General features: G+C 44.7%; 3 protein-coding genes across 4 annotated transcripts; all 3 read right to left on the reverse strand.

Moving 5' to 3' along the window:
- Positions 1–697: 697 nt before the first annotated feature.
- On the reverse strand, positions 698–7,725 carry LOC125992023 (retinal guanylyl cyclase 2-like). The gene is made up of 23 exons (XM_049760551.2): positions 7,544–7,725; positions 6,773–7,020; positions 6,455–6,685; positions 6,219–6,374; positions 5,915–6,057; positions 5,632–5,787; positions 5,410–5,559; positions 4,981–5,345; positions 4,791–4,875; positions 4,604–4,720; positions 4,455–4,538; positions 4,221–4,397; positions 4,003–4,156; positions 3,763–3,906; positions 3,553–3,701; positions 3,299–3,462; positions 3,114–3,237; positions 2,984–3,052; positions 2,723–2,897; positions 2,422–2,520; positions 2,240–2,325; positions 1,755–1,840; positions 698–1,683 (listed from the first exon to the last, which is right to left on the reverse strand). Exons 2-23 carry the CDS (start codon positions 7,011–7,013, stop codon positions 1,596–1,598), a joined length of 3,243 nt encoding a protein of 1,080 aa, XP_049616508.1. The 5' UTR covers positions 7,014–7,020; positions 7,544–7,725; the 3' UTR covers positions 698–1,595.
- Positions 7,726–8,490: 765 nt separating this feature from the next.
- LOC125993043 (eukaryotic translation initiation factor 4E type 2) lies at positions 8,491–10,918 on the reverse strand. The gene is made up of 7 exons (XM_049761876.2): positions 10,626–10,918; positions 9,983–10,058; positions 9,772–9,906; positions 9,588–9,692; positions 9,368–9,520; positions 8,833–8,969; positions 8,491–8,655 (listed from the first exon to the last, which is right to left on the reverse strand). Exons 1-7 carry the CDS (start codon positions 10,640–10,642, stop codon positions 8,616–8,618), a joined length of 663 nt encoding a protein of 220 aa, XP_049617833.1. The 5' UTR covers positions 10,643–10,918; the 3' UTR covers positions 8,491–8,615.
- A 46-nt stretch (positions 10,919–10,964) lies between these two features.
- Positions 10,965–16,273, reverse strand: atp1b2a (ATPase Na+/K+ transporting subunit beta 2a). 2 transcript variants are annotated; one of them, XM_049761829.2, is made up of 9 exons: positions 15,996–16,273; positions 14,357–14,485; positions 14,176–14,280; positions 13,960–14,039; positions 13,765–13,890; positions 12,983–13,042; positions 12,849–12,875; positions 12,529–12,624; positions 10,965–12,188 (listed from the first exon to the last, which is right to left on the reverse strand). In XM_049761829.2, the coding sequence occupies exons 1-9, from the start codon at positions 16,099–16,101 to the stop codon at positions 12,024–12,026; spliced, it is 894 nt and encodes a 297-aa protein (XP_049617786.1). In that variant the 5' UTR covers positions 16,102–16,273; the 3' UTR covers positions 10,965–12,023. The 2 variants fall into 2 exon arrangements, with proteins under 2 accessions (XP_049617786.1, XP_049617787.1); XM_049761830.2 differs by lacking the exon at positions 12,849–12,875 and having other exon boundaries at positions 15,996–16,271.
- Positions 16,274–16,747: the final 474 nt, after the last annotated feature.

Consider the following 16,747-nt stretch of genomic DNA (forward strand, 5'->3'; position numbering starts at 1 on the left):
AGTGGCCTGTTATTAGGTACACTTGAAAATGGCGGTGTACCTAATGGAGTGTCCGTGTAGTTCCCTCGTTAAGTGCAGGTGCGTGAAAACTTTTAGCTCCTTTTGAACGTGAAAGAAGCTAAAAGTTTTCACGCACCTGCGCTTAACGAGGGTCACTTGGAAAACATGTTGGAACGCGGCCCCAAGGACTAGAGCTTGACGCCTGGGACCTTTGACCATGATATTTCCCTAATAAAGTGCCCTGTTATTAGGTACACTTGAAAATGGCAGTGTACCTAATGGAGTGTCCGTGTGGTTCCCTCGTTAAGCGCAGGTGCGTGAAAACTTTTAGCTCCTTTTGAACGTGAAAGAAGCTAAAAGTTTTCACGCACCTGCACTTAACGAGGGTCACTTGGAAAACATGTTGGAACACGGCCCAGAGTCCTAGAGCTTGACACCTGTGACCTTTGACCATGATATTTCCCTAATAAAGTGGCCTGTTATTAGGTACACTTGAAAATGGCGGTGTACCTAATGGAGTGTCCGTGTAGTTCCCTCGTTAAGTGCAGGTGCGTGAAAACTTTTAGCTCCTTTTGAACGTGAAAGTGGCTAAAAGTTTTCGCGCACCTGCACTTAACGAGGGTCACTTGGAAAACATATTGGAACGCGGCCCCGATGACTAGAGCTTGACACCTGTGACCTTTGACCATGATATTTCCCTAATAAAGTGGCCTGTTATTAGGTACACTTGAAAATGGCGGTGTACCTAATGGAGTGTCCGTGTGATTCCCTCGTTAAGTGCACCTGCGTGAAAAGTTTTAGCTCCTGCAGACGTGAAAATGACCAAAAACTTTTCACGCAGGTGCGCTTAACGAGGGTAACTTGAAAACATGTTGGAATGCGGCCCAGAGGACTAGAGCTTGACGCCTGTGACCTTTGACCATGAGATTTCCCTAATAAAGTGGCCTGTTATTAGGTACACTTGAAAATGGCGGTGTACCTAATGGAGTGTCCGTGTGATTCACTCGTTAAGTGCACCTGCGTGAAAAGTTTTAGCTCCTGCAGAACCTGAAAGTGACCAAAAACTTTTCACGCAGGTGCGCTTAACGAGGGTAACTTCGGAAACATGTTGGAATGCAGCCCCGAGGACTAGAGCTTGACACCTGTGACCTTTGACCCCAGTGGGGGTCAGTGCCTCCCAAGTCATGAAACTCACAGCAAGTCACTGGTTTCAAACTAGAGTTTTAAACACGGGTTAGGGTATGGAAGTAGGGTTTAAAATTAGTGTTAGGGTTTCAAACTAGGTTTTGAAATAGGGTTAAGGTAACTTTGGCCGAAAGGTTGAGCCTTCACCTGAGGTATACTCCAAAAAGTACAATGTCCACACAAATTTTGTTTGATTTTTTTTCACCTTAAAAAAACACATTTTGCTTTATTTACACTAAATTGTTCAAAAGCAGACTCAGAGGTAGTGTGTGTGTGTGCGTGTGTGCGTGTGTCTGCGTGTGTGTGTGTGTGTGTGTGTGTGTGTGTGTGTGTGTGTGTGTGTGTGTGTGTGTGCGTGTGCATGTGTGTGTGCGCGCGAGCTCGCGAATGTGTGCAACCATTGGCAATGTCTATTTCTTTATTTTCTTCTGTCGGTCCAGAAACTTCTGTCTTCTCTCGACTGGGATTTCATCGAGGCTGATTCCATGGTTACTGGCCCTGGAACACACACAGTCACTTCAGTGAACTCATTCAACAACTGCTAAAGAGTGTCACGTGTCCATCCTTACCCCCCCTGGAGGTCCGGAGGAACAGGCAGAGGTTTACTGAAGCCGTCACGTCCCACGAGCCAAAATGTGTCCTCGGAACCTTTCACCTAAGAAAACACAATTGGACTGTAGATAAAGTGCTTCTTTAAAAAAAAGAATGTATGGTGCTTTATGTAGTTACACGTGTATCCTAAACAAATCCTGATGCTAGATGACATATAATCTGAAGAAAATTTTCTTTTTTTCCCCCAATATGATCTATTGCATTTTTTAAAGGCAGTTTTATTCTATGACATGATTGATTGACAGGTGATGATGAGAAGGTGAGTTGTAAAGAAAGGCATTTTTAACCACGGGTGTGTACTAAAGTTGTTTTTGTTTAGTCTTTTTTTGAAAACATTTTACTGTACAGGATTATTCTAAAAAAAAAAAAAAAAAAAAAAATGAGTATGTATGATAACCAACATAGTCCGATTTTAAACGAACAGACGAGAGACAATGCGCACCTGAGCTTTTCTGGTTTCCATGTGGTAACCCAGTTTGAGGCTCGTCAGGACCTTGACCGTGCTCAGACTGATGTGGATTCTGTATGCTGCAAAACAAACAGAAAAAAAAATAACAATGTTTTGCTTATGTTTTCTTTGGCACACTACACAACCTTTGCCAGAAATTGGATTTTTGCACATACGAAGTCCGGAGGCTTCCATCTGTGAAGCAGTGGTCACAGTATCGCCGAACAGGCAGTACCTGGGCATGGTGAGACCCACCACGCCTGCCACAACTGGACCTAAGGACACGTTTTATTTGTTTAATTCTTGACATTTAATTAAATAAAATACAAAATGTAAAAGGTACATCTGGCATACATGTGAAGTATACAAAATGCAAAGTCTTTTTTTAAACTGAATGATGTACAGTTTCAGACTAATAAATGATGTGAATTGTCTCACACACACACACACACACACACACACACTTTTTTTTCTTACCGGAGTGGAGTCCAATTCTTATCTTGACTTTAATCTCAGGCATGTGCTTGATCTTAAACGTTCCGATGGAGTGCAAGATGTCCAGCGACATGTTGGACACCTCGGCTGCGTGTTGATTGCCATTCCGGTTGGGAACGCCGGACGCCACCATGTAGGCGTCGCCGATCGTTTCCACCTGAACACAGACAAGACCAAAAATCTGCTGATGTAAAGCAGAAATATTTCGTTTTTCAACTCCTCCTTGCTGAAGATGAGTCCTACCTTGTAGACATCATGAGACGCGATGATGGCATCAAACATGGTATAGAGGTCATTGAGCAGGTCCACCACCTAAACGATCAATGATGTTTTTAATATGTGCCAAGTAGTCGCACACGGTAACGGCTTGCACCTCGATGGGTTCGCTGAGAGCCGAGATGGTCGTGAATCCGACGATGTCGCTGAAGTAGAGAGTGCAGTCCGAGTAATGCTCCGGTCGAACCGGCTTCCCTTTCTTCAGAGACTGAGCCACCGACCTGAAACGCTTGTTGGAGTAAAAAAATCCGCCATTTCCGCGCTCAACAATGGATGTCTCACTTGGGCAGCAGTTGTCCCACTAGCTTATCCGTCTTGTTTCTCTCCACCTCCAGTTCATCGGTTCTTTCTCGGATCAGATCTTCCAGGTTGGAACTGTATTGCTCCAGCATCCGAAGCATGGAGTCAATGATGTTCGCTTTCTTCCCTCTGTTGATGCCCCGAAACTGCGACAACATGAAAACTAAGAAGCGGACTTCAAATTTTCAAGATCTGATTGGCCGGTTCAACAAAAGAGCACGGTGGGATCGCTTCACCTGCTTGAAGATCTCATCAAAGTTCGGCCTCTTGGCTGGGTCTTCGTTCCAACATTCGTTCATCAGCGTGAGACATTCGGCCGGCGCTTCGTCCACAGAAATGACGGGCCGGCAGAGAGGCGGCGGTTGCTTCAACCGCTCCACGATGTCTGGCGGAAGACGAGCGATCTGAGTCAGCGGTGACACACGCACACGGGAGGACGTTCTCACCTAGAGCAGGCATGTCCATCATGGCGTAGGGGGGAGTTCGCGATATCACTTCTTGTATGATGATGGAGAAGCTGAACACGTCCCCGGCCATGGTGCCTCCTCTGACGGGACACCTCAGAAGCTCAGGTGCCGTCCACAACAGTTCTGCAAAAAAAAAAAAAACGATTTTAGGAATCAGGCTAGAAGATGAAAGATGGAAAAAGCGAAGCAGGTAAGAAGACGGACGCTCATCGTCCTCACCCTGCGGTTCTTCAACAGTGTTGAGGCTCTCCGAGTGAAGGATCATGGGAATTCCGTAATCCGTGATCTTCAACACAAAACGCCCGTCAACCAGACAGTTTGTGGATTTGAGACGTCCGTGACTTAAACCCCGCAGATGAAGATGCTTCATCCCCTGAAACACAGCAGACGATTCCGATCAGCTGCGGTTCCCATTGAACTTGACTTCGTGTTGTCACCTTGATGAGGTCCATCAGGAGGGACGACTTGAACATCCAATCCAACCTCATGTCACCGTCGGCTAAAAGGTCCGCCAGGCTGCCGCGAGGACAGTGCTCCACCACGATGGCAAAGATTCCCGAGTCCACAAAGAGGCCCAAGTAGAGATTCAGGTTTTCGTGTCTCATGTCCCTTAACTGGAAACACAGAAATTCAGAAACCTGGCAGAGTCCTGCCACACATCGCTTGCATACCTGGCTGAAAAGCCTCTGTGTGCGTTGACTGACAGCTGTCGTGGTCCCCGTCACCGGGAACTTCTTGAGCCAAACCCAGTCTCCCTGAGAGAAGCGCAGAACTAGGAAGTAAATGCGAGCGGACGCTTCCGGGCAAAGCCCCAGCGTACCTCCAGGATTCCGATATTGGAGCTCTCGGGTGTGGTCAGTATGTAACTTCTGGCGATGGAGCGGAACGGCGTTTTGATTTCCAGAAGACTCCTCATGATCGATTCGTCGTTTAGCTTCTACGGAATCGTGACACAAGATGAGTTCCCCCACTCGACTGAACTAGAACTTATGAAAATCTCTTCAAACCTTTCTGCTGACTTGAGTGTCGATGAAGACTATGTCATCCAGCGTCAGAATGAGTTTGGAGGTGTTCTCTGCTCCCCTCCATTTCCTGTGCAAGTGTCATACTTGATGTTTTTTTTATTTGATTGTTCTATAATTACAACCTAGAAGTGTTTATTTTTTTTTTACAAATACTCAAAGTATGAGTCCTTACCTGAACCAAAAGAAAATGGCTCCAAGCAGAACGCAGACGATTAGGAGAAAGAATCCCGTCACAGCGTCCGTGTCTACGGACAAAAATGAAATCGCACGACGTACACAAAACAAAAAAAATTTGGTGGGCGCATTTGTCTTTAGCGCACCTTTGCAAGCCTCATCAGGATCGAACCAACAGAAGCTGGCGCTGGGCGGTCTCCCTCCCGGGAAGCTGAAGGAGCGCCTCAGCGGCAAGAGAGTTCCAACCGGCCCGATGGTGGACGTTGGAGCGAGCGTGTGCGTGGGCATAAGTTTGTCGCCGTTGCAGTCCAGCACCACGTAGCCCGCCTGCATCCCGAGGCCGTCGCTGCCGCCGTACAACACCTGGCGGCGCCCCAAGCGGCGTGTTATGAACTGGGAACGACGTGGATTTGGACCAAGCACCGACCTGGTTGAATCCCTGAAAGTCGAATCCTCCGTCCGAGCGGACCAACTGACCGCCCGTCACCCATCGCCCGCCGCCCGCCTGACGACGTTCCTCCACGGCCTTGGCCACGAAGTAAACCATGTTGAAGATGGTTCCGAAAAGCGGAGACACCTGTTGAAAAAAAAGAATACCGTGTCAGAGTTAACATTTATCGAGGGATATTCGCACTGATCATTTCGGTACCTCCGTAGCTGCCACGGCCGATCGGATCTCTCTGTTCATTTGGGCCTGGCGAAATGCTTCGTAGAAATTCTGATCCGACGCCATGGTGACAGTCAGAACGGCGCTGTAGGCATGACGAAGTTGGGTGCTGTTGGTCAGCTGGGGGAAGGTTGTGTCCTTCAATGAGGGAGCAAAATAATGCAGTCAGCGCTTAAATACCATTAATTGTTGCAGAAATAATTATGTCAACCATAAGTTTGGAGTCATTCTAATAAAGGTTTGATTTCTCGTGCTGATCCGATACCTGGTAGGGCAGCGCGTACAACAGGGCGTCGTATGGAATAAAGACGTAGCCGGCAGACACCATGCCCATGTCCAGAGCGGCCAAGAGGAGCTTTCGCTGATCCTCCCCACCAATGAGGACAGACGTCATGCACAAGATCACAACTGATAAAAAAATAATTAAAAAAAAGGGATGCTGCTGTCAGATAGAAAACTTTTTGTTTGAAGCTCCAAGGTGTCCCCCAACAAAGTCAAAGATGTTTAAGTGGCGTGAGAAAAAAACCACACCTGAGCCTTCCTTAGCCACAGGAAAAAGCTATGCTTACCTTTGACCTTGTCCGCATTTTGGATTGCTTGAAGTGCATCCCGAGCACCCTCCTTGGCGTTAGTTTCCATGGTGACAACGGGGCCCACCGGGAGGCCGAGAGCCCTGAGTGAGGCGGCAACTCCTTCTCCGGTGCTCCTCCAAATGTCGGCCGGAGCTGAGAAGGGAACAGAAGACAAGCCGGTCGGTGAGGGAACTTTCAAGATTCGTGACAAATTATAAAAAAATATTCCTAACCCGAGATGACGCCAACGTGCGCCCAGTGGAAGAACCGGAGCACAGCGAACAGGACCGCGCTGGGGCGAGGGATGGGTGGCAGGTTAGGCCAGTCGGCATCCAGGCAGCTGGGCGACGCAAGCCCCGCCTCCCAGTGTTGAGCCAATAAAGAGGCAGCGTGGCATAGGGCAGGATTAAAAAGTCCCACGTAGGCGTGACCGTAACCTTCCATGTCACCGAGTTCTATTAAAGCTTCCAAATCACAGCCAGCAGCGTGTCAACATTTCTGCTCGTATGTTAACTTTTGTACAATACAACCACCCCCCCAATTTTACACACCTTTAGAAGTGGAACATTCCTCATCCAACAGTTTGACATCATACCAATAGCCTCGGCTTAAGCTGCGGTCAACTCGTAACCTTGAGAGCGCCAAGTTGGCCGCCGCTGTCGGCATTGCCCTGGAGAACATCGGATCGCAGGACCAGGGACCAATGAGTGCCAACTTGAAGGTAGCGGTCCATACTTCTGCAACACTCAGCCACCACAAACACAGACCCAGCAACCACCTGGGCAGCAGCATCCTCACTCTGGAAGGCAGAACCCCAAAGACCCAGTTTAACACAAAAGAAGGGGGGGGTGTCCATGTGTGTGCACGTGCGTGCGTGCACGTGCCTAATCCAGGTTTCAGGGATATTTTTACTTGGCATCTTTACAGGATTAAACACCTCACCAGGGCAGTCAAGCAAGCAGCAAATGTCACACTCAACACTGACCGTCAAAACGATGTGGCAAAAGTAGTTTCCTACAAATTCCTGCACAACTACATTAAAAGGATTCAACTAGCTCTTGCTGCCATGAAAATTTACAAAACGAGGGCATCATAGCTAAAAGAGACATCTTCTAGTGGATATCAGAGTCCAATCTGTGATCCATCAATTGGATTCTACTGAAGACAAAAATAAAATACGTAATATTCAACATCTGATTTCACAAAATTAATGTAATTGAACCAGCGCTAATGATCTCCATTTATCAAATGCACTTGACATTTTACAAAAAAAAAAAAAATTCTCAGCGATGAGTAAATGAAGTCAAGGAAGCGTGACTTACTTTTGTCTCCGAGCTTCATTTGCCCACAGAAAAGCCAGCAAACTGACGCTGAGTCAGGTGCAAGGAGCCGGCCAGCGCGAGAAAGAGGCTTTGACTTTAATCTCGTTTGCCTTCAAGTGACATCTAATGAGAGCTTGATGGCGGTGTGTGTGTGTGTGTGTGTGTGTGTGTGTGTGTGTGTGTGTGTGTGTGCGCGCACGGGCGTGAGTGCAAGGTGAGCTACTCCAACAGAGGCCAGAAAAGCAAAACTATTAGATGATTAATGATTTGGGATGAAATGAGTTAGCATGAACTAATTTAGCTTTCTTTGTTACTTGTTTAGTTCAAACTATTCGAAAAACTATGGGAAGTATAGTTAACTCTTTGACAAAATGTAAAAAAAAAAAAAAACCTAGCAATATAATCAAACTTTTGACTGAGTTGAACCACATCGTACAGTGTTTTTTCTTTAAATATCTGTACAGATTGTGCCACAATCTTTTCACACCTCTGGCTTTGATGGCCACCATGCAAGTCTCCGTTGTGCGCGGATAGACCGATTGTGTCTTTGCTGCCCTCTAGTGGAAGTGCGTTAAATTGTCTATATACAGGGATGGCTCGACGAGGCACCACTTTGTAGAAAATATAACATTTTGGGATGTGTAAGTGAATCATTTCCCAAAGCACACCTGGTGCAAAGTGGTTGGGAATCTGATACAGCAGATAAGAAGTCAATTTGAGATTATTAGTTTAATTCTGGAACCAAATTTCACTGAGTGTGGTGCTTTGCCATTGAGAGCCAATCTAATAATCCAGATCTGGATTAGTTCTACTGTCGCAGCTGGTCTGCAGCCAAGAATAGAGATGGGATTAGCCAAGGTCTGGAAGAGCGTCAGATAAGCGCTGTTCTCATTTACAGAGTCAAAAGTGAAAGGCAAAAAAAAAAAAAAAGACAGCAACCAGTTCAATGACTTCCACTGGGTTTAATCGGTACCCTGTGCCAACACTCAAACACAAAAAACATAATCCGCTGCAAGGTAACCTCGAAGAACTCAATACAAGGACGTAACGACAAACATTCCACTCCCAAGCGTCAGTGGGACATCTTCATGTTTCTGAAGCTGGAGTTGTCCCTACAACAAAGCACAATGTGAAGTTCAAATCTCAACAATTTCCACATAACCGATCTGGCAAAATTTTAGAATATGACAATTGTTGTCCTTGTATGCCTTGCTGAAGTTACAATGATCCAGTTTGACTGTTACGATACCAATTAGTCAATCAAAGAGTGTTTGTGCTTGCGTTCATACCTGAGGCTGTCATTGTGGGTCTTGTACTCCATGATGGTGCTGGCGGGAAGGTTGAGAACCCGTCTCAAAGTGTCTCGGATTCTGGAGGTTGTGGTTTGATCGCTGGACGTCCTGTTCCAGATTGAAAGGAAGTCCTCCTGACACACACACAAACGTTTCATTTCGCATGTGGCACTCGCTTGGACGGACTCTTCTGCCACTGTGCAAATTAACCAATTAATTAATCAATTTAATCGAATTAATAAATTAATCTAAATACCAATATTGAGCCACAAGACAAATTTTATATATATTTTTTTAAATTCACAACATACCACCCAAACAAAAATTCTCCACATTTGGAGGAAAACAAAGCTGAAATTGTGATGATTAGAACAATACGAATTGCAATGAGGTCGTGACAAACGATTGATGCTCAAAATTGTTGTCGACTAATTTGATAATGAAATGGGTGTTAATCATCTAAAACATCCACGTCCTCTAATCACATGAACTGCAATTAGACGAAGGCAGAATTCCAATCATATTTTCATACCTGGAAGCGTATCGATACGACGGCGCCGCAAATTTCCTCCCCCACCATGAACTGCTCCCCCACCATGGCGAGAATCATGTTCTCCCAGAATCGGCTTGCGAGCCCTTTCCGCAGCCGAATGATCCACTTGCCCCCGCTGCGGTTGCACTCGTCCTGAAAGGAAGACAAAGACTGTGAGGTCAGTCTTTGCCTTCCATTATCATCACGTCAGCCTCCTTACCTCCCACATCGGTTTGATGCCCTCCTTGAACAAGTGGAAGTCGCTGGGTCCACTCAAGTCTCCTGGATGCACCAGATGACTGTAGAACTTCCAGAACTGCTCCACCTGGACACACAAACTTTTGAACACTGGAAATCCAGAGAGGCGAGCGCGTTTGAGTGTGTGTGTGTGTGTGTGTGTGTACCGATGCCACAGTGCCAATCCGTCTAATGTTTTGCTCGTAATTCTGCGTGCTCGCGGGACGACTCGGCGATCTTCGGCTGTACCAGAATGTGTAGTTATACTGGAGAGGATGTTCCCCCGGACCTGGACTCACCGTCTGCACACACAGTCACGTGACAAGACGTATAGACACAAATAGACAGACCGTAGGTGTGACGCGGAGGTAACGTCACCTTGCCGCGACTGTTGTTGTTGGAAACTTCACCGTTGTCATGACCACATCTGGTTTCTTCCGCCTCTACATTCGGACTGCAATGACAAACTGTGTTATTATTCTCCACAAATGATGAGGACAATTGGCTCATTAATTAACTTGTCTTTGCATTTAACATTTGTTTTCACAACGTTTTAATCATTTTTGACAATACGAGTCTGTCAAATGTCACTTGATGTATAAAACAGAAAGCAGAGTAGTGAATAATCATAAAAATAACTTTTTCAAGAAATACTCAACTCAAACGCTTGGGGACATTGGATTCACTGTATTTTTATTTTATAATTTGATTGTTGTTTTCACTTTGCTATTGCAGAAATTATGAAATAAACATCGTGACTCCGGACTACAATAACAAAACGTGTTATTAAATGTTAAATCCTTCCTTTGAGCAAATCGGAAGACAACACCAGGCTAAATACAAGAATATAATACAACAATATCTTTTTTTTTTAATTAATCATTTGCTGTCTCGGTCCGTGTTAGGATTTGTTCAAGTCCCTGCAGAAACTAATCCACCTGTGCGACTGGTCAGTATGCTAACAATGGCTAAAATTTCAGATGCTTTCTTCATCTGTTTCTCAGATTCAGTTGTGTCTTACCACTGAAGCGGGTCCATTGCTTTTCTGACGGATCGCCAGCAACTTGCCGGAGTTTAGTTCGCCACGTCCTTTTGTTGACGCTTTTAAAACTTCAATTTATTTGTACTCGTGACTCTCATCGCGTCACAGCTTGCCTTCTGTAGTGTCGAAAACGCGCATGCGTCGTAAAAGCAAAGCGCTACGGTGCTCGGTAAAAGACAAGCGAGGTCATTTGCCGACAGAGAAACACCATCCACGAAGAGCAGTCTATAACAACATATGGTATTAAACGTGACTGGCTAAATAAATCCTTTGGTTGAGTCAGAAAAAGAGACAAAGAAAAGCCATTCAAAAATGACAGAAGGAGGAACAAAATCGCTGCGTCTTTAATCACGTGGTTATGTTCAGACAGGACAACCCAAGTCACATGACATCATACAACATCTTGATTGGCTGCACATGAGCTAAGATGATTGGAAGAGAAGGCTTGTGAGGAAAGTACACAAAAAATGTCAAAATGTCAAGGCAGAAACTGAATGTAATACTTAATTAAAATTAAAAACAACGTGACTGCCAACAAACCCAACAGTAGACCTGCATTTATGACTTTGCAGTAACCAATTCATATAAAAGAAGAAACGACACAACCTTATAAGACTAAGGTCGTAATTTTTCAGCAAAAGTAGCACTTATTACAAACAGTCTTAATCCTTTGTGAATAGTTATATTTTTCCAAGAAATAATATGAAAGTCAAAATTTGACAAGAGAAGGGAGTACAGTGCGACTTTATCGTCTTTTGTTTGGGATGGAAAAAAAAAACAGGACTTTATGCCTTTATGTGAAATTTACTTGATAATAAATAACCTGATCAGAGCTCTTTATTGGCCCAAAGCGAGGGTAGGGAAGCGTGATTGGCTTAGGTTTGCATTATTGACGCACCTGTCCTCATATGTAGTAGGTATGCACTTATTCAAAAAATGATATGAAATATGACCTTATTGCAAATTATTTTGCGAAGTCTCAAGCTACGGCTTGTGCACTGAGGCGTGCGGATCCCAGTTTGGGAAACACTGAACTCAATGACAGAAATGTCAGCCAAGGTTCAGCGATATGGTGACAATGAGTGTATGAAAACAAACAAAAACAAACAAACAAACAAACAAATAAATAAAAAAATAAATTAAATAAATAAATAAATAAATAAATAAATAAATAAAGAAAGAAAGAAAGAAAGAAAGAAATAGCTTGATTGAGGTTAGGTATGGTAGACTGAGATTCTGGTGGGCTGACGTCAAACTGCGTGGGGGGGGGGTGATTGGTCATCGAGTTTGCGTGTGGAGTGGGGAAAAATTGGGAGTGGTCAGAGTCATGATTGCAGTGCGGTGACGTTTGCGGCCTTGCGCGTCTATGCTGTGCGTCTACTTGTTGTCGATTCGTAGCTTGAAAGACACGCGGCCGGCAAATTTGTCCCGCTCGCTGCCGGGGGTGAGCGTGTTGGAGGTGATTTTGCACTCGACATCGATGTCGGTGTTGAGGGAGGCGTTCAGGAACTTGACGGCCACTAGTGGCTGAGTGTAGTTCACCTGACACACACAAAACGCAACATGAATGAATATCAACTTCTCGCAGTACATAGACGTAGCTGACCACCACTTTATCACCTCACAAGTCATCAACACTATCCAAAATTGCAACATGACAGCATGCAAAAATACCCTGTTGGAGCACTTCAAATTAATATTTATGTAAAAATATGAAAGGAACAGTACGTGCAAATATTTAAGATATTGTGATGTTGAGAATGTCAACTGTGGCCATGTGAAGCCCTTTGAAACATGTTTGAGCTATATAAATAAAATTAACTTAACTTAACTGATGTAACTTCAATGCAAGAAGGTGAAATGACGTGTAGCTTCGTGTCACCTGAGCTTTCTTGCCATAATAAGGGTAATACATAAGGTTGAAGGTTCCATTTGGAGGATAATAAGCCAGAGGTCCCATCTTATCACTGTCCTCTCTCTGCGTACAGAAAAACACACACATAAATGCCAATTGATTGGTCGCAGAGGAAATAAGCATGTGCAGGTCCCACACATGACACATTTAGGAAGTTTCTGAGTAAGAGTTACATTGCAGCTAACAAGTGCCTCTTATCGACGTAAGAGCAAGCATTCCATTCGAGGACTGACTTGAAAGCTATGTGGTGACTTCTAGTAAGCTCAGCGAGTTTCTATTCATCTTACCAACTCGTCTTCTTCCACTTTGTACAACTGAGGAAGAGAGGAGGATGACGCGCCGTGTACACAAAGAGAGCGACAGATGTGCGGACAGACAGATGTGCACACAAACAGATGTGCAGGCAGACAGACAGGCCTACTTTGGAAGCACAGGTGACAAAAGGAGACTGTCCATCCTTTCCCGGATACATCCCAATCACCTGCGGGTAGACAGACGGAATCTTGTTAGGATGAATGCATCATAATCAAGTGACTCCATCAAAATGAAATGAAATGCTGTTAATTCAATCCAGCCCCAGAGAAAATAACCCGCTGACATAAGTAGACGGCTATACTGCTGGCTCATATGTATGAGTGTCACAGTGGTTAAAAAAAAAAAAGAAAAAACTTTCCTACCATCTACAATCATAAAAGATTTTTTTTTCAAGGTCAACTACTCATAACCACAAACTAAACTTTAAAAGCAAGTTATTATATTTTTCAAAAATTCTCTTACACAAAGCATGTCACAGAAATTTATTGAGACATCAGGAAACTGTTTAAAATTGTGAAGAAAAAATAATAAATGTGTTTGTGTTTTGCAAATTGATGGTGTTGTTTTTAGAAGATATTAATCAAACCAAAGTCTGGGAAAATAGCATTCTATCTTTAAAAATAACTTTTTAATTTTGGTCAATTTCCTGAAAATACATTATCTTGTGTCGTCCAAGTTCAACTGGGGTAGGCCCAGTCACTCCAAACCCAACAATGAGGTTAAACGCAGCAACAGACAGATTACGCTCAACAGCTCCCCCTGGTGGTTTTCTTGTATTTGGACGTCAAAGCGATGATAGGCAAATAAAACTGTCAACGTCATCCAGATGTGGAGAAAGTGTGAGTGCGTACAAGTGTACAGACAAGCGTTTCGAAGGTTTGAACATACCCGGTTGAGTTTGATCAGCACACAGGGTTGCCCTTGGCTGTAACCATAGAAACGATCGGGAAACCCTGAGCATTCCTCCAACATTGACCTATTGAACTGACAGGAGCGCTTGGGATTATTCCTCACCTGCAGACAGACAGATAGACAGGTGAGACAGATGCAGAAAGCTGGGTAAAAGACAGATGGGTTTACGACCTCTCCACTGTCCTCCTGGATGAAGTATTGGTCTGGGGGGCAGTTGTCATTCATTTGAACCTGCTGGGTGTCGTCGTACGCTGTAGACAGTCAAAAATGATAGCACGTGTATCACCTTGTGGTGTTGTATTTTCAAAGCTTACGTCCATAAAAAAAACTAAAAACAAAGAAAATGCAGATTTTTAAAATGTAGGCTGGTCATGTTCTTCTTCTTACGGGTCAAAAACGAGTCAAGATTCTGCACGAAGCCTTCCCAGCTTTTCGTCTCAGACAGGGAGTAGGTGAGCTCCAGTTGATTGCCCTTCGGACGAATCATCATCCCTGAAAGACGGCAACAGATTCAGCCAATCACAAACTGGACCTTATCAACCAATGGCAATTCCCTCCGCTCTCCTACCTGGGGTGGCTAGGCGGTCCTGCCATGTGGGTTTGTAGTCGTCCAGCGTCAGCAGCATGATGTACATGGTGAGCGTGAACATCCCAGCCAAGAACAGGTAGAAGACCAGGTAGAAAAGCAGAATCAGACCTAGGGAGGGAGTGGGCCACACTCATTATCTGGGTCCACGGGAGCAGTCTCCCTTCCCCCGTCATGCTCTCAATGTCTTTAATCCTCTTGTGTTATTAAGCGCCGCCCCCCCACCAATGACCCAATTCAGATTGAATGGGGATGGAGGGTGTTGTTTTTCTCACTTATTGACACTTTTGAGCCAGCGACAGACCTTGTCCGAAAATCGTCTTATCACAGCGATCAGTACTTTCCCGTTCCTGCATCTGCTCCTGCCTTTCACTCCAGAACCACGAACGTAATTGGGGAAAGCCGTTAAAGGGTCTTCGAGAAGAGCCCCACGAGAGGCTCCAGACTCGCAGGTCTCATACAGACTTAAAGTCGTTAAAAGTGTTGCTCTGTGTGGAAGATTAACGCGTTTCGACTAATAGGATTGCTGCAATCCTTGGACTGATCTCACACGACAGAACTGGACCAGGCCCAGACCCGACAAGCATAAGGCTTTTGTTTTCACTTTCATTCCTGGCATACTTTAACAAAATTCAGCAAACCAAGACCCACCTGTATTTGGTTAATAACCCATTATATAGTGTAAATTAAAATATATATTTTTATCCATATCAAACAAAAATATTTTCAAGCAAAACACATTGAAATCGTATATGAATGAGCAAAATTGCAAGCATAAAAAGGATAGAAAATGCTTCCTGTATTGTTGTGTCTGTGGCAGAGGCATTATAATAGAACATGCCTTTAAGAGGCGGAGCCTGTTGGGATATCATGTGAGTATTTGAGCGTGAACTGTAGCCAACAGCAGCGCTGGTGTGAACGTGCTCACTGTGTTTAACTGTTGTTAGCTTTTCAGATAGCAACAAAGAATAAATATGAAATTACAATCAACTGTCTTTACGTTCCTTTCTGTTAAACAGGTCATGAATGTTTGGATCAAAACATGAAAACAAGAAATCACTGCCATGGAGTTTTTGAAGGTACACAGCAGTTATGTGATAGACACACTTGAAAGAGCACTGGTCATTGGAGGTATGGAAAATGTTTCAACAGATTACAATCCACTCATCTGCGTCCCGGCAAATAATCCTGATTAAAGTACACACACACACACTTACACACACGCACAGATTTTCTCCCTCTGTGAGATGCGTTTGTTCGTGTGTGTGTCCTTCAGCTTCCATCAAGGCCAAAGCGCCACTGCATTGGTGCATGCTGGGATGTATGACATCATCGCAGGAGGTTATGCAAAGACTGAATGTCCTTATGTTTTTGTGTGCGTGTTGCAAAAAAGTAACATGAGCGCCACCAGGGGGCAGCTTTCACATCGTTGGATATTAAAAAAAAAAAAAAAAGACAGTCAGCATCCAGAACCACACATTCAGGCAACTGATCGTGAAAAAAAAAAGCCAATGCGTCATAAATATTTCATTTACATTACGTAAAATTCTATTTCGAGTCAAGTATCACTTTTTTTGGGGCAGGGGGGGCGCTATTTAGTGTGCGCGTGCGCGCGACTCACCCCAGCTGGCCGCGGTTCGACCCAGCAGCTCGTGCGTGCGCGGGTTCCAGAAGAACTCCCGCCAATCGCCCGAACCCTTGCGGTCCTCCTGCTTGGCGGCGGACATGATGAAGAGGAGGAGGATGAAGGCCTTGCGAAAGGACAGACGAGAGTCAAGCGATGAAGATGGCGATGGCGGAGGTGAGGGGGATGCTTTGCCAGAAGGGAGATGGACCGAGAACGACAGTGGAAAGGACGAGATGGCGTCACTTGCAGCGCACCTCCCCGCGTGACGTCACAAGATGCCGTTCTCTGCGCGTGCGCCCAACGCCGCGTCACGCACGGGAGAGAAAACACATTTCAGTGAAATTTATCGTCACAATATTTTTGACTTGGAATGACAATTATTCTGCGTTTTACACCATGCTATGAGATTGACTTAAGAGCATGTTTGACGATTTGAAGTCTATTTTTTTATTTTATATTGTAATGATGGTTTTGCGAGGTGATGTTTATGGGAAAGAGGTGGATTATGTTCAATTTTCACTTAAGTGCCAAACGCACAGGCCGCTGCTGGATTCAAAGTTGGGACGGGAAAATTGTTTGCTGCAAGCACTCCCAGGATACACATATTTAATTCAGTCCATTTCAAGTCATCTCAATTAAATGCACAGCATTTACCTTAGCGATTCCACTTATTGATTCCATTATCCATTCCTGGAGCTCGCTTGCTGGTGAACCACTTAAAGTGCATCTTTGTCAGTTGTTCTTGT

This window comes from Syngnathus scovelli, chromosome 1, assembly GCF_024217435.2.
Source record: "Syngnathus scovelli strain Florida chromosome 1, RoL_Ssco_1.2, whole genome shotgun sequence".
Classification (NCBI taxonomy): Eukaryota; Metazoa; Chordata; class Actinopteri; order Syngnathiformes; family Syngnathidae; genus Syngnathus; species Syngnathus scovelli.

Coding starts and splice junctions, on each gene's coding strand:
- LOC125992023 (XM_049760551.2), bottom strand. CDS start 7,013: ATGCTGCTGCCCAGGTGGTTGCTGGGTCTGTGTTTGTGGTGGCTGAGT. Junction 4,876..4,980: donor GCCATTTTCTTTTGGTTCAG/GTAAGGACTCAT, acceptor ACACTTGCACAG/GAAATGGAGGGGAGCAGAGA. Junction 3,463..3,552: donor TTGATGAGATCTTCAAGCAG/GTGAAGCGATCC, acceptor ATGTTGTCGCAG/TTTCGGGGCATCAACAGAGG.
- LOC125993043 (XM_049761876.2), bottom strand. Junction 9,693..9,771: donor GGATTGGCACTGTGGCATCG/GTACACACACAC, acceptor TTGTGTGTCCAG/GTGGAGCAGTTCTGGAAGTT. Junction 8,656..8,832: donor ACCCACAATGACAGCCTCAG/GTATGAACGCAA, acceptor GCTTTGTTGTAG/GGACAACTCCAGCTTCAGAA.
- atp1b2a (XM_049761829.2), bottom strand. CDS start 16,101: ATGTCCGCCGCCAAGCAGGAGGACCGCAAGGGTTCGGGCGATTGGCGG. Junction 12,876..12,982: donor TTGTCACCTGTGCTTCCAAA/GTAGGCCTGTCT, acceptor TCTCTTCCTCAG/TTGTACAAAGTGGAAGAAGA. Junction 12,625..12,848: donor AAGTGGAAGAAGACGAGTTG/GTAAGATGAATA, acceptor TTCTGTACGCAG/AGAGAGGACAGTGATAAGAT.